This window comes from Brassica napus, chromosome C6, assembly GCF_020379485.1.
Source record: "Brassica napus cultivar Da-Ae chromosome C6, Da-Ae, whole genome shotgun sequence".
In the NCBI taxonomy this organism is placed as follows: Eukaryota; Viridiplantae; Streptophyta; class Magnoliopsida; order Brassicales; family Brassicaceae; genus Brassica; species Brassica napus.
The window spans coordinates 13,442,631-13,459,929 of NC_063449.1; the positions used below are offsets into that span (position 1 = coordinate 13,442,631).

A 17,299-nucleotide genomic window follows, 5' to 3' on the forward strand; every position below is an offset into this window, starting at 1 on the left:
TTTTAAAACTCTTTATATGGTAAAAGAAAAGTTTACTGCATGCTACTTGATGCGAGGAAAAAAAATCATCTTGCAGTTATTAAAAAAAATGGCCGAAACATTTGACTTTGCTTCAAGCATCTGATTCGGTCGTCTCATGACGCGCATTGAAGAAGCCTTAGAAAGCCCAATATTAATTGTAGGAGGGCCCATAGCGTAATTAAAATTTCAACAAAATTGTACAAAAACATTGTAGATAGTTTTGCCGCCACCCGCCAAAACTGATATTTGCCGGTTGCCGCCACACACACAAGAAAAAGTAGATAAACGGTAGAGATTCAAGCCCTAGATGGCACGTGATAGTATCTTCCTCGGCACGTGCATCTGTAGACGACGCTGCATGATTCGGCGACGGAGCACTGAAAGCTAATCATCACGCGTTTACACGGCGAGCATGCGCCACATGCGTAGGAACAATCAGGTAAACTCGATCCCGTAGGATACATTTCCATCTCTACCCCTCTTTTTTCCTTTATTTCCTTTTCCGCCATAAAATAATTACAGTGATAAGTTCAGAAGTCATATAATTAAGAGGTCAAAGTGTTGAACACACAAAAAAAAAGGACAAAGTATATATCTGAAATATTATACTGAAATTATTAAATCACACATTTAATATCAAAGACTTGTCAAAACAGGCAAACAAAAACCAAAAGGAACCGTTGAGAAAGGCTAAATATAATTAAAATTTAGATAAATAAGTTTAAGTTTTAGAGGTCTAGAATTTAAAGAAGCGTCTAAGTTCGTTCAAAATTTTATTTTTTTGTTAAAGGGTTTAAGTTCGTTCAAATTAATGAAAACACAAAATTTTGAATTTAAATTGACGTTTTAGAATTTATAGTCTGTATAAATTTGCTGGTTATGACTTTAAATTTTTGGGTTTAGGGTTTAGTTTTAGATAACTTGGTTCATTTTTAAAAGGTATGACATATTTTGTTAAACAATCCAAAATTACATTTGGTTTTTATCATAATACATGTATTTAAAGTAATGATATATTTGTTCAAAAAAAAAAGTAATGATATATTATTAGAAAAAAAGTTTGAGAGTAGTAAAAAAAAAATTTGAGAGTAGTGCACCGTGCGAGACCTGACCTACCTCGTGGTGCGTTTGAGTTCGTCCCATCTCGGAGTTTTTATTCTCTCCGCCATTGACCGCAGTTTCTAAAAAGGCATAAAATGAAGTGTTAATTATATTATATGAGCTCTGACCCCCAAAAAGGTTACTTTATTGTAGGAACAAATTATTAACAAATAGATATATATAAAAAAGAAAAGAAAAGGGTGAGATATTGATGTGACGGACTTAGTGGCGGCGTGCGAATGCAGTTAACGACCAAAGAACACGCGGCGAAGACTAGGACGAGGGCAAACACTAACGTGCGGAGAAACTTCTTCATGTTTTATTTTATTTTTGTCTCAACAAGATTATTAAACCTGGATAAAACAGATGTTTTAAAGAGAATCTTCTAAAGATGAAAACAGGTTGTATGATGAAGGATGAATAATCTAAGTGCAAGTGATATATATGTATTTATATAGTTGGTGAAAAGATGAGAAAAATTGGTGTGTGTTACAACAATAAATGAAAAAAGACGTACGTGCACCTGAGGTCACATGATTCTCGTCGATTTTATGATATTTTTCTACACTTTATGTCGACGAATCTGTTCGCTATCATTTACATTCAATTTGCTCATTTGAATTTGTTTGAATCAAAGAACGTTGAAATGTAGCAACAAGTCCTGAGATATGGTACTTGTGCACTTGTTTCATTTTACGTTTCGAATTATTTACGTTTCGAATTATCTATTTAACTTCACGGATATAACATGTATTTCGTTAACTAAATCATAGTTTACTTATCGTTGAAAATGTTACTAAAAGATTAGGTCATCGTAGTTTAGTACAAGGATATATCATATATATGCACAAAAGTGGCCGTATCAATAAAGACAAGGCGATTTTAAGATCTTCAAAGACAAAGGTCAAAAAAGACCGCTAGGTTTCTGGCGACACCAATGGCGATTTTCAGATCTTCAACCTTCTGACGGCGCATTCTCTCTCCACCATCTCCTACGGCTTTCTTCATCACAGGGAAGACTTACAGACACTCACTGTGATTCATGTTTCCATCTTGCACATAGCAACCAGTCCATTTGGAGTCTCCAGCACGGAACGATCACTCCGATTGATTATTTTCGTTGAAATATCGATCTCCCTATTCCATACGTTCATGACGTATTGAGTACCGTTCAAAGTCCAGTTCTCTTTGATACCTTTGTTTCACTCAGTTCGTTGGATTGCAAGTTTCGCTTCAGTTAACAACGATCGGATATCTTTGTATCTGGATCGCTTTGGTTGTTCCCATTGATATCGATAGAATCGTTGTCCTTCTCGATCTGAATCACATTGCTAAGAGTGGGACGTCATTCTCTCTTACGTTTAGGGGTCTTTGTTCTCCTTACAAAAACAGAGCATTGTCTTCACGGTTTGGCTTCTACGCTCGATCTATTACCTTCGTATGGGGTCATTGTATCGAGCTAAGTCCACTCATATGGTGGATCTTAAGGGTAAAGGTATCCTCTATGAGGATGATGACTAGCCGATTAAACTTTCTGATCAGGACGACTGAGAAGTTATTAATGAATATCGTATGTCCCTGGTCAAAAAGGTTCTCAAATCTAAAAACCAAAATGTTGAGAAGCTAGTGCAGACTATGCCTACACAGTGGGGATTGCAGGATCGCATCACAACAAATGACTTGGGTAATGGCAAGTTATTATTCAACTTCACAACTAGAGAAGACCTTATGTTGGTTCTTCAAAAGGGCCCTTTCCATTACAATTACTGCATGTTTGTATTGGTGAGATGGGAACCGATTGTCCATGATGATTACCCTTAGGTCATCCCTTTTCGGTGCAACTTATTAGAATGCCTCTGCACTTGTGGACGGTTAAGAACATGATGAATATTGGAAGCAGAATTGGGCATGTGGATGAAGATACGATTGATCTCATAGAGGGTCGCATGCGCATCGATGTTGACTCAAGACGCCCACTAAAGTTTAAAAGGAAAAGTGAACCTCCTGAGAGAGAAGAAGCAACCATTGAGATCAAGTATGACATGCTATTCAAACACTGCACCACTTGTGGTTTAATGTCTCACGAGAAAGGATATTGTCCTACTCTAGATACTAATCAACCTCAATCTCTTACGGAGCGAGGGGATGTTTTTGCTCAAGTTCAGTTGCCTCTGGAGCAGTCTGGCCGTCAGCCATTGCTGAGGGACTACCGCAATAGGGAATTATAAGCTAATCGACAGCCTTTACTGAGGGATAATAGGAGTACAGATGCAGACACTTGGTTACCTACTGATCAAGGAAGGCATGATTACAACGCTAGACATTTTGCTGTGGACACTTATCAGTCTCGTTCGAGAGGACCTATCCATCGTAACGACTCTCATTCTGATAGGATTATAGGTAGACGGGATGAGAAGCACAACAACAATCGGTATGGAAGCTCTCGATATGGTACATGGACTTATGATCGTAAGGAACATCTCAGTTGGCGCGAGAAATCGCACAACAAGGCAAGAGAGAATGATATGGGTACTGATCAAGTCTGGAATGGAACTTCAAGTTCAAGGGAGGCTGTTCTTTATGACCATACGTCGAACAAGAACCATACCCCAAAGACTGATGAGGTAGCTCCCCAGAGTGGAGGGCCAAGTGGGTATAAAAGGTTGGCCAGTGCCATTGTTACCCCGTCTCGGCAACCACCTTCTAAAGAGGATAACGTCACAATTAGGGACAAGAGTGTGGCTCTTTCACTCACGTTCTCTCCGCAGGTTCCAGACAATAAAGTGGGGAATGATCAAATCATTGGAGCAATGACATGGAGATAATGGACCCAAATGCGGATGCTATGATGGACAATGATGTTCAAGATGATGATTTGTTGGGGGAAGATTTCATGGACGTGGAACTGCAAAAGGATGAAGTAAAAGGATGTCCCTCTACATGTGCAACAGTCACACACAAAAGCTTAAAGGGATCGAGAAGTGGTGCAAAATTTAATGTCCCTTTGCGCATTCAAAGCAAAAAGATGGGTTTCCTTTCTTCGAGGATCCCCATGCAGTCGATCGGTCAGACCTTCTGGACGCTCTAATGTAGTATAGAAGGAGAAGCAAAGGCGCCATGAGTCTAAGAGATCAAGAGGAAAATCAATCAAGGATGATGGTTTGATGGGTTCCAAAAACCCATCAAAATATTATCCATGAAAACAATCAGTTGGAACTGTCGAGGGATTGGGAACGACCTCACGGAGATGTGTCAGAAGCATCGCCCAGGACTTGTGTTCCTTTCTAAGACGAAGAACAGAAGACTGTTGTTGCAAAACATTCATGCCGACTTAGGATTTGATTATTTATTTACTGTTGAGCCACTTGGACTCAGCGGAGGTTTAACTTTGTTTTTTATGGATGAATTTCAAGTTAATGTTTTATTTTTGAATAACAAAATGATTGACATTGAGGTAGTCATTGATGGAATAAAAGTCTTTATGACGTTTGTTTATGAAGACCCTAAAGTAGAACGAAGAGAACAGGTTTGGGAACGTCTTACGTGTTTCTCTACAACAAGAAATGGACCCTGGTTCATGATAGGGGATTTTAATGAGATAACTGATCATAATGAGAAAACAGGAGGAAGGCAACACCCCGATAGCTCGTTCTTACATTCTAGACAGATGCTAAGCGATTGTGGTATGCTGGAATTTCCTTTTACTGGAGATATGTTATCATGGGTGGGTAAGAGAGCACGAGGAGCCACTGTTAGATGCCGCCTTGATAGAGTTGTTGGAAATGAGGACTGGCATGACAAATTTCCTTTCGGCTGTTAAATATATGAGGTTATGGGGATCAGATCATCGTCCGGTCCTCACAAATATTCTCACAAAACCAATAACGAAGTCGAAGAAGTTCAAATTTGACAAGACATGGCTGGATAACGAGGAGCTAAGGCAAGTAATTCTTGATGGATGGAAATCCCCAGATCTCCCTCCAGATGCAAGTATTATGGAGCATATTTCGAGCTGCCGTAAAGCGTTGGGTGGGTGGAGGAGACATCACAATTTGAACTCAGCAAAGCAAGTGGAGGAACTAAAGGAGAAGGTAGAGTGCATGTACTCGAATGATGATGCTACAACTAAGGTAATAGCTGAAGCTTAGAAGGAACTATCTGATGCTCTTAAGGCTGAAGAGATTTTCTGGAAACAAAAAATCAGGGTGTTCTGGTTAAGAAAAGGCGACAGAAACACAAAAATTTCCATGCATTGACAAAGCAAAGGGGAGCGAGAAATAAGATCACCCAGCTTTTAGATGTAAATGGGAATATTGTAGAGGATGAGGAAGGACTAGTATCCATTGCTACTAGTTATTTTAGGCAAATCTTTGAGATCTCTAATCGAGAGGATATAGAAGAAGCACTTTCAGAGGTATCCACAACTATTACTGGATCAATTAATGTTGATCTTACAGCTCCGGTCACTGAATGAGAAGTCAAATTAGCCTTATTTGCTATGCACCGGGAGAAGGCTCCTGGTCCAGATGGGATGACAGCTCTTTTTTATCAGAAATTTTGGGATATTTTAAAGGATGATTTAACTCATATGGTTAATAATTTCCTTTTACATGGAGAGATGGCGAATGGTTTGAATGACACAAACATCTGTCTTATCCCAAAAACGACTAGGCCTAGATGAATCGATTCTGGCCGTTAGCTTATGCAACATCAGTTATAAGATAATCTCTAAGGTCTTATGCCAGAGATTAAAGAAAGTTCTACCTGACAGAATTTCAGAAACCCAGTCAGCCCTTGTTGCTGGAAGACAGATTTCAGATAATATTATGATTAAGAACTAAACCAAACGGGAGAAATAAAAAGATGGCCATTAAGACGTATATGAGTAAAGCGTACGATAGAATGGAGTGGTCATTCATTGAAGCAGTTATGCGCAAGATGGGATTCTCTAAAATCTGGATCACCTAGATAATGAGGTGCATTACTTCGGTAAAATACAAGGTGCTCATGAATGGGCAACCAAGGGGAAATATAGTCTCGGGAAGAGGTTTACGTCAAGGAGATCCTTTGTCTCCTTTTATATGTATTCTATGCATATAAGTGCTCGTTAGCCTTCTTAATCATGCAGAGAACCAAGGGAAGATAACGGGGATGCGTGTCACACGCGTGTGTCCTTCGGTATCTCAACTTCTCTTTGCTAATGATAGCTTTTTCTATTGTAAGGTGGAGCCCCGTGAATGTGAAGTGATGAAACTAGTCAGAAAATACAGTAAAGCATCGGGCCAATGTATCAACTTTGAGAAATCCTCTTTACTCTTTGGTAAAAGGATTAACGCAACTGCAAAACAAGAGATTAAAGACACACTTTGAATCTAGAATGAAGGAGGGATGGGAACGTACTTAGGTATCCCATAAGATATTAGCGGATCCAAATGAAAACTTTTTGTCTTTCTCAAAGACAAGTTAATGCATAGAGTGAATGGATGGACATGGAGATGAATTTCGAAAGGAGGAAAGAAAGTGTTAATTAAATCCATCTTGTTAGCTCTCCCGACATATGTTATGTCTATCTTTTTGCTCCCACTGGAGATATGTGAGAATCGTGCTAATGCCATTCCACAATTCTGGTGGAGCTCAAATCCCCCAAAAAGAGGAATTCACTGGGCAAAATGGAAAAAAGTCTGTCTACCAAGAGAGGAGGGTGGAATTGGTTTTCGTATGATTCATGAGTTCAACCTGGCACTATTTGCAAAGCAAATATGGAGGCTAGTTCAATGCCCATATTCGCTAGTCGCCGAGTTCTGAAAGGGCGATATTTTAGACTGAGTACGCCTTTAGGGGTAGACTCTTTGAGCAGCCCATCATACATGTGGACGAGCATTTCAGGGGCACGAAAGCTACTGTTATTGGGAATCAGACAGAAGATACATTCTGGATATGAGGTTAAGGTGTGGGAGGATTTGTGGATTCATGTACCCCCTGCTAGGCTGGCTATCCCTTTAGCTCCAGTGTTGCACCCAAACATGAGATTTAGTGACCTTATTAATATGATATCAAAGGAGTGGACCGTAGGTTTACTGGAGGATTATGTTAGCCCTGATGACATACCTTTCATAAGGAGTTTAGCCTTAAGCTCAACTCATCGTCGTGATACATTCTGCTGGAACTAGACTAGGAACGGCAGTACACTGTTAACTCTGGATATTGGGTAGCTCAGAATTTATTAAAGACTGAAGAAGAAAAGGAGGTGTTGGAGCCAACTATCACTAAGCTTCAAGCTTTTGTTTGGAAGATAAAAGTGCCGACAAAGATATGTCATCTTATATGGCAACTGATTACATGTCATGTGGCAGTAACGAAAAACTTAGCTCGGCGTAATATGAGGTGTGATAACTATTGCCCAAGATGTAGAGAACCAGAAGAATCTGTCACTCATGCCATATTCGAATGCCCCCCCCCCCTCCCCAGGTTTACAAGTGTGGTCCTTATCGGTGAGTCCAACAAGTCCAGATATCTTTCCAGTGCCGAGTATTTACACCAATATGGACTATCTCTTCTGGAGAAAGAATAGCATTGTTGAACCAGAACTAAACATGGATCTTTATCCCTAGATAATCTGGTATATTTGGAAGGCCAGGAATGATAAACTTTTCAGGGGGATAGATAGAGATCCATTGGAGTTAGTTCATTATGCGGAGAGTGAATGCCAAGCCTGGTTTAATGCAAACGAGATGGTGCTGCCACCAACGCTGCAAGCATACGACACTTCGGAATCTTAAGTCATAAGCTTGGGTAATATTTGCGTGATAAATGGGTCATAGGCTTCCACATCACAGTTCAGTGGGAGTGGATGGGTGTGGATGGATAGCTTTGGACAGATTCAACTTATGGGGACACAGAACTGCATTCGACGCAAATCAGCCTTACACTCAGAAGTAGAAGTGCTGCGATGGGCGATGGAGAGCATGCTTCCACATTCGTCATGGCAGAGCTTTGGGACAGATTGTAAGGAGCTGATCGCCATGATCAAGGAACCTCATACTTGGCCAAGCTTTGCAACAAAATTAAAGAGGATAGACTCTGTAGATATGCTTCCCGGACTTCAAGATCACTCATGTTCTACGAGCACATAATCAAATTTCAGACTTTTTAGCTAAGATTGCTACATCCTTTCATAGATCACTTTGTTTTATTGGTTGTTCTATTCCGGTCTGGTTACCTAGACCACCTCAAGTTTGGATAATAGAATGGCCATTCGTTGTAAAAATAATAATAATAATAATAAAGACAATGAAGCGTCTATAGTTATTTTCACTTAAATTTTGTTAAAGGAATTGTTATCAAATATTGTTAACTAAACAAAGTCTAGAGATTATATCCTCATATATATTAATTGAGAAGTCATTTTATTGATTTATGGTGATGTGTCGCTCATAGAAGAGCTCTCCAATTAATTGTTATAATTTGATTGGTTGATGGTTTTTCATTTTTCATTTATTTAATTAATGTTTTTAAACGAAACTATTCATATAATTACCTCATCTAATTTATGTTTCCAAACATACAATTAAGCATCTTAAATATAGATGAATTAACATAATTTGTTTATAAAAATAATTAAATATCTAGATTACATTATATAAATTGATAAGATACATATAAATACATATGATACTATAGAAACAATTATAAAAACGATTTTTATTACGTTTATATTAGTAGTGAATAAAATAAATCATATATTTTAGAAAAAATAATTAATCTAAACTTAATAATATTAATTAAATTCACTCATTCACTATATATAGTATAAAAATGTGTCAAATGAATGCAAAACAGTCAAATATATAATTCTAAAAAATTCCAGTCATTTGCCAATGACAATGTGATATCATATATGCGTTATCACTTTTAGAAATGATTAAATATTTTTTTATTTTAAAATATAAAAATTATATGGTAAGTTATATAAATGTATATTAATAAAAAAATGTTTATTTAATTCATCTATTAATATAAACAGATGAATTAACATTATTATATTGTAAGTCATTTAAAATTATATTATTTGGTAATTCATTTAATTTATTATATGGTAAGTCATTTAATTATATTAATCAAAGTATTTTTCACAGGATTTTTCTAGAGTTAATACTCTATTAATATAATCCATATAGCTTGGATTATAATAAAATTAGCATGCTTATTTGTAATAGAAAAAAAAACAGAAATAAATAAAAGAACAAGAGGAAATAATAATAAAAATATGTTTGTTGTGTTCTTGGTATTTTTATATTCTTATGTATTTAATTTTTATTTGTTTGTCGAGGTACATGTACTTTTTGTGTTATTATAAATGTGAACTAATTAGTTTTATGTGTTTTTAAAATGTTACGGTAAATTTAGTAAGAAAGTTCAATAAAAATGACCATTTTTACAATTGTTAAAGTCAAAGATGAAAAATATAATATAAATTAAAAGTAAGAAAAAATTATTTAAAAGTTAATGAGATGTATTTTTTACTCTATAATAAACTTTTAAAATGCACAGTAATAAAATTTTAACAAAATTTATACAAACATTTTATTTCATATACGATAAAAACATTTTACTTCATATAATATTGGATCTCACATTAATATTAAATATATATGCCTAAAATAACGACATTTGGTTATTTAAAAGTTGAAATATTATTTTTTCTTATTTATTTAATCATATTTAATTAATATAGGTATGTTTTAATTTAATTTAAAATAAATTAAAACAATAAATTTAAAAGATATGTCAACTATGATTAGTTTTAATTAAAAACATTTGGTTGAATGAGTTAGTGTTTGGAACAAATTATGAGAAAAATTTGTTTGCTTAACCCATTTGAGTTTTATGTTAAACACTAAAATAAAAAAATGAGTGAGAAAGTATGATTTGGAATAAATTATGAGAAAAATTGCTTAAACTACCTACCATTTTCCTAATACATGTTTTTATGTTTACCTTAACCATATTTATCCTTAGTTTTAAAGAGATAAATCCTACTATATATTAATTGAAAAGCCACTTAATTGACTTTTGATTATGTGTATTGATAGGTTATGTTTTAAAAAATAGTTATATTTTGATTGGTTGTTAACATTTATTAGTTATTATTTTAATCAGATCTAAAAATAAAAGGTAACTCTAGAACTAATTAATACAAATTGCCGAATAACACAAATGGTATTACAAATAATGATTTATAGTAACTAATTGTAGAATTAGAGAAAGAATATATATGTTTTACCAATTTCTTTATTTTTATCAATTAGTTAAATATAATTAAATAAAAAATAATTTAGCATTTTTTATAAATTTAATGGTTATATATTATTATATAAAATAATTATATTTTTAGGTAAGGAATTATTGTAACTTGTATGTTTTTAAAGCCCACACAAAACCGTTTACAAAAGATCTTTCATGATAAAAGTAACCGATCATTGTATTGGTCGTATTGGAGTTACACAAAAAAACACACTGTTTTTTTTCTCTTGAGACCTAGAGTATTTCGGTTTTTCATGTGTTAAACTAAAATATAAAGTAATTCTACAACCAATAATCTGAATTAATTATAATATTTTTTCTATAAGAGAAGATTTTTAATGATTAAGGTTTATGTTTTTGAACTATTTTAAATCTCACCTATCTTATAAAAATATATATTGAAAATTTTTATTATCCAAATATTTGAAATTAAAAATTAAAATTTTTAATTTTTAATTATTATTCAAAAATTATAACAGTGTAAAGATAATATATATTTCTTTATATAATATAATTACCCGCAAAATTGCGGGCAAACACCTAATTATAGTTAACTGGTAGATATAATCAAAAGAAAATTAATTAATATTATATGGTTTTAAAGGTAGAAAGATTGCAGGCTCCTGTTCGAAACTTCTCGAAAATCCAAAAAAAAACTTGTTGATTATCTCCGAAATATTCAGATTTAATTACTGCGTAGGGTGGTTTTCAGAATCATATTATAAACAACGTATAACGCCCCAATCGTTCACGGCTAATGGGCCACCACCCACACTCGCTCTCTCAGTCTGTGGGTCCCATTATGTTCCAACGATTAGTGCGTTAATTTTTTTTCAAGGCTCGAAATCATTGTTTAATGACCATGTAATCACCGCATGACATTTCTCCGTGTTTTGACCTCACTCACTCGCACGATATACTTTCACTACTCCAGTCCAAGAACGTTTAACCATGGAGTTCTAAACGGATGTGTGACGGAAAAGGTAAGTCAATTTTGGTGATATAGGTAGCCAAATCAATTCTCTCAAGCCTTTCCGTATATCACAACTCGGGATGTTACAATTCACCCCCTCTCAAAGAACGCAATGTCCTCGTTGCGTCCTACGACATGTCTCAAGACGCCTCTCGGGTTAGAATCAAGATGGCTAACCTGGCTCTGATACTATTTATAACGTCCCGACCGTCCACGGCTAATAAGCCACCCACGCCTGCTCTCTCAGCATGTGGGCCCCATCCCGTTCCAACGGTCGGTGCATTAATTTTTTTCAAGATTCGAAATTATTGTTTACTGACCCTGCAATCACCACATTATTTTTTTCCGTGTTTTGGCCTTACTCGCATGGTATTTCGAATCACTTCCCGATAGGTCTATCTATCATTTCACTAGTCCAGTCCAAACATGCTTAACCATGGAATTCTAAACAGATGTGTGACGAAAAATGTAAGTCAACTTTGGTAACATAGATATCTAAATCAATTTTTTTAAGCTTTTCATATATCACAACTCGAGATATTACACCACGGTGGAGGTATATTTAGAACTTAGAAGCATTGATTGTAGGTGTGCATAGAGAGATAAAATGATACGTATAGATAAGGTACATATATGACGTGGGGCCAAGAAAGGAGTTACGAAGGGAGAATGGTTAATAATTGCAGTCATAAGATTCACGATGGGAGAGAGTGCACATAAGCAGCCAAAAGTGTTCAGAGATCTTGGAAATAACCTGTCACGCAAGCGTGAACCGTGCCTTTGGTTTAAATGACCTTTTACCAAAGACCAAAGATGAGCTTGTTCTTTTGTTTTTTTAAATGTCAAACTAATTGAAAAGAAAATAGACTGATTTGTACAAAAAGAGTTGCTTAAACGTAATTCAGATTAGGAAAAATAAAATCCCAAAACATTTCTATCCCCTTGTAGCTAACCATAGTTGCATACTTCCTTCTAGGGGTGGACAAAATAACCGAACTGAACCGAGTCAAACCGAACCGAAACCGATTCAAACTGAACCAAAGTCTATATATTTCAAACTATTCGGTTGAAGATTTTCCCAACCTGAATTGTTCGGTTCGGTTTTAAACCGAACCGAGAAACCAATGTGTTTTTGTAATTATTCAAATTAAAAATATTAGTAATACCAATATACTAAAATTCTAATACTAAACCACATATTTTCCATTTTTTATTCATTAACATATATTCTTCTAACCTAATATGTAGTCATCAAAATATTTGATTTAAAATATTTCATTCATTCTAAGCTTTTTAATTTTAATGATATAGGAAACATTACTAATGATGTTTTTTTTTTTTTTATTTTAGTTAACTTTCATTTTTTTAATTCTTATATATATTTTTTGTGACTTTTTAAAAGTTTTTGTTTCAGTTTTATATTGAAATTAGTTCACATAGTTTATGTTTACATAAATTATGTTGTAAAACATAATATCTCTTCGAAAAATTAAAGTAAAAAGAATCTAATTACACCGATCCAAAAAAACAAACCGAGCCGAATACAAACTGAACCGAATACAAACTAAATCGAATACAAACCGAACCGAACACAAACCGAACCAAACTAACTATGGTTTACTTCAGTTGAAAAAATACTAGAACCAAACTAACCAAACCGAACCGAACCGAAGTGCCCACCCCCAACTTCCTTCATAGCCTTTGTTCTCGATCTCAGAGAAAGGACACGATTCCTGACTTGTATGTTAGTTATTTAATCAGAATTTTTTATGTATGTGGTGTCTTTCCATATCGTTCCTTTCCCGCCATATAAGCTGCTGCTTGCCAGACATATCAGAGGAGAAAATACTCTATTTTTTGCTATTTATTCACAGAAACCAGATGCAATAAACTCTGCCAATCAACCACCTTACCTTACGACCATTAAGCAGACTTCTGAAAGATTTACCCAAATTTTTCTGTTCATATGTTTTTCATTTTCTTTTGGTAACTTAGAAGCTCTTAGAATTTGGATTATAGATTTGTTAACATGTTAAATTGGTTTTCCGTTCCCTAGTCATTTCTCGTTTATATCCAACAACTATGATGATTAATATGTTCTCTTGTCTAAAAATGTTAAGAAAGCTAAAAGATAACAAAAAAAATTATTATTTTTTGTCATCGAAAATATCATAAATTAGTCAAGGCTAGTTCTTTTTTTTTTTGAGTATCTGTTGATAATTAAATGTGTTCTTATTTATCATTTTAAGAAATTTAATGTTATCTTTGTTATGAACTAGGGCCGGTCCGTCCTACGGACGAGATGATAATTTGAAAATAATTTAAATAGTCATAGTAATTATTTTTGATTTTTGTTTAATATTTTTTTTATTTTAAAATGTTTTGTTCTATATTAGTGTGAATCATTATTTTATTGATTGTTATTCTTTATTTATTTTTATTTTTTATTGATATTATTTACCTAGTTTCATTCTCATTACAATTAACTAAATTTTTTCTTACGATTAATAAGATAGTTTATTTGAAGTTTTATTCTGTTTTTATTTTAATGGTGTAGAATTGTTGATTTATTTGTTTAATTTGAAATTATCTAGTTTTATTCATTCTCTCATTATTTTATATCGTGTGTCTCTTATTCGACTATATAACTATATTTTTTTATTTTTTCACAGTTGTGGATCTATGTTTATAGTTTTTTTCTAGAATTCTTGACATAAATATTTAAAACACATTCTACATTTATTTAGTTAGAATAATTCAACATCTCTCTTTTATAAAAAAAAGTATTCATTTTTGTTTTTATATTAGATTTTTTTTTTCTATATTTTATTCTATTTTTCCTAACAATTATTTTTGATTTTTGATTATCTATTAATTTTTTTATTGTGGTGTTATTTTCTTAGAAACCTTTTTTAATCAATGTACTACTATCTGGTTATATTTTCTTTTCTTTTTTTAATTTTTTAATCTTGAGCTTTGTGATAAAACGGTGGAATCATTTCATAAGCTTTACGCTTTTTATTTGCATTTGATAAAAATTGAAGACACAATATCACTAAAAAATCATTTTTATTCTTCTTCTGAAGTGTATGCATTTTAGATGATATTATATATTGTTTGCTAAAATAATTTTACATTGACGATTTTTTTTTGTTAGATTGTAATTAAACTATTGATTAAAAAGAAATTTTGGGTTATTAAACATTTTATTAATAATTTTAGTTAATAGAAAATATGATAAGGAATATGGAGTGTTTAATACATTTTTTAAAATTATAGTGTAAAATTTTTAGACAACTTATTTTGATGAGGTTCACATGAGTAGAGAGGGTTAGCCCACATTCATATGCTATAATATCTATTGTGATTATGAATATACTTTTGTTCTTAGTAGTTTGTCATGTACGAAAATAAAAGATTATCTATAGTTGCTACTATATTGATCTCAAATCTCAACAAAGCTAACGATCCCAAGAAAAAAAAAAGAACACAATCTTTTTTTTTCTTGGGATGGTTAGCTTTGTAGAAATTTAAGATAAAAAAAAAAGAACACAATCTGTGATTCCTAGTATCTTTTTTCCTTTTCACATCTTCTATATATTATTTGAGAAGCATTACAACTTCTTTTTTGTAATCACATGTCATCATTAGGATGATTCTTAGAATCATTAGAAAAATATGTTGGTCCATCTAATTATATAATAAGCTTTTTATTAAACTAACAATAAATTCATCATTAATGTACTTTATTATTTCCTTAAATAAAATTTACGGAATTGCCTAATGTGGCTAAAGTATATATGACAATTAATGATTTTGAATAATAAAGATTTGATAAAAAAAATAGTGTATCTTCTATCATATTTGTTTAATTTTAAACTATTAAATAAATTAAACAACCACAATAACCATACAATAAAATTTAGATTTTTATGTATATGTTATATTTTAAATTTTTACAAACGGCTATAAATTACTAAAACTGTTAAGAGTCTCACATTCAAATTTTATGATCTATGGTTTAAAATTTTTGCTATGACAAAATACAAATGATTACAAAAATTATATAAGTAAAAATTCTAATTTAATTAATTATTAAGATTAATATATATATCGTTTTAAATTAAACTATAAACCATATAAAATACAATATTTTAGTTTCAAAATTTACTTTGAACAATTTTTTTGATAAAATTTTTGAACGATCATTGACAATTTTTTTTTTTTTTAAATTATAAATTACTAAAACTATTAATCCCACAATGAAAATTTTGTTATCAGTAATTTAGATTTTTTTCTATAAAAGATATAAATGATCGAAAAAACTATATGAGTAGAAATCATCATTTAATAGACATTAATATTAAAATAATACTAAAATATATTATCTATGTTAGTATCATTTTAATTTAATTACATATCCTATCAAATATAAAAAAAAATATTTTTTGGATTAATAAAATTAATTTATATGTTCGAACCAATTTAATTATATATTTAATAGTTATTGAACTTTAATTATTTAATATATATTAATTATTTCATAATATGTAAAAATATTTAATACATAAAATAATTTATATATATAATGTTGATCCCGCGCAAGTCGTGGATCTTAACCTAGTTTCTATGTATAAGGGGTGTTCAACATAAGTTGCATCATCATCGGTATTAGAAATAAACCATTAATAACACATGCACTTGGTGTATCTGAGTATTTCTCATTGTATAAACACAGAATGAAAAGTTTCAGTCAGACATACCAAAAGTGAAAAATATAGAGTTGAGAACGTTCAAAAGACCAACAGTTTCTTATAAAGTTTATATACAATGGAATATTAAGAAAACAAAGTTAGAATACGGGTCCTGCTGATGACATCATGATGTACATACACATAACCAAAACATAATTCCTAAACGCAAGAAACGAAAAAGCCAATTTCGAGAAACCTAGATTCCTATTTATTCTAACCTTGATTATGCATTACGTAGAAGCGGCTAGGTCGTGGCCAGAACTCATTACGGCGCATACATTGAAAGACGACTGTTTAAATTAACCATACTCTCCGTCAAGTAACTTAAAACGTTATAGCCAATTCACCAAAACAAATTTTCCTAGAATTAACCCCGAAATAGTCTTCCTCGTGTTACCACACTTGTTTGACGAAGCTAGGATTCTGACACTCTTGTTTTCTAATCGGCGGTGAAAACCGCAGCGGAATGATACAAGGTACATCGCAGAGAGCGCAAACACTTTGGCTTCTAATTCGAGTTGGCGGCAGAGAGATTAAAGTATTTTCCAAGAGAAAACCTCTTTAAACGAAGGTTAATATTGCAAAGAATATGGATCTTTGTACATGATGATGATTATGATTGATGAATCTCTAAACGTAGAATGATAACGAATGAATTTTACGCAGAGAAACTAACATATTTATAGCTTTAGATTCGCTCATGGAAGAAAATGGGAGTATTGTGTGAGAGATCGCGTGAGGAGTGGGGAGATGTGTTAATTAAAGCTTTAAGGACGACCTTTGAATGTCGTGAACCTCTGTAACGGTGCCAAAGTTTGTTGTGAGCTTTGATAACGTGTAATACTCAAGAGAGAGGAAAATCTGATTTACAGCCTAAACATGTAAATACCCAACCAAAGCCCATCACAGTGCAGATTAAATGAAACTCAGAATTTCATTGGCCTAGACACGTGTCACGCTCACAAGAAACGACTTTGTGACATGACATCCTAGGTGTCTTCACCAGAAGGGAGAAAACCTTCTTTTATATAGACTGTTATATGTAGGACCCGATTGGTGTAAATCATTTTCCACAGCCTATAATTTATATATTATTTGAGATACTAATACTTCGTTAGAATGATGTTGTAATTGAAAATGTTGATGG

At 32.9% G+C, this 17,299-nt stretch overlaps 1 protein-coding gene across 2 annotated transcripts; it reads right to left on the reverse strand.

Annotated features, from left to right (window-relative positions):
• LOC106375772 (protein EPIDERMAL PATTERNING FACTOR 2) lies at positions 1 to 1,734 on the reverse strand. Of its 2 annotated transcripts, none has more exons than XM_013815762.3 (3): positions 1,345 to 1,734; positions 1,129 to 1,202; positions 1 to 518 (listed from the first exon to the last, which is right to left on the reverse strand). In XM_013815762.3, exons 1-3 carry the CDS (start codon positions 1,436 to 1,438, stop codon positions 318 to 320), a joined length of 369 nt encoding a protein of 122 aa, XP_013671216.1. In that variant the 5' UTR covers positions 1,439 to 1,734; the 3' UTR covers positions 1 to 317. The 2 variants fall into 2 exon arrangements, with proteins under 2 accessions (XP_013671216.1, XP_013671225.1); XM_013815771.3 differs by having other exon boundaries at positions 1,138 to 1,202; positions 1,345 to 1,670.
• Positions 1,735 to 17,299: the final 15,565 nt, after the last annotated feature.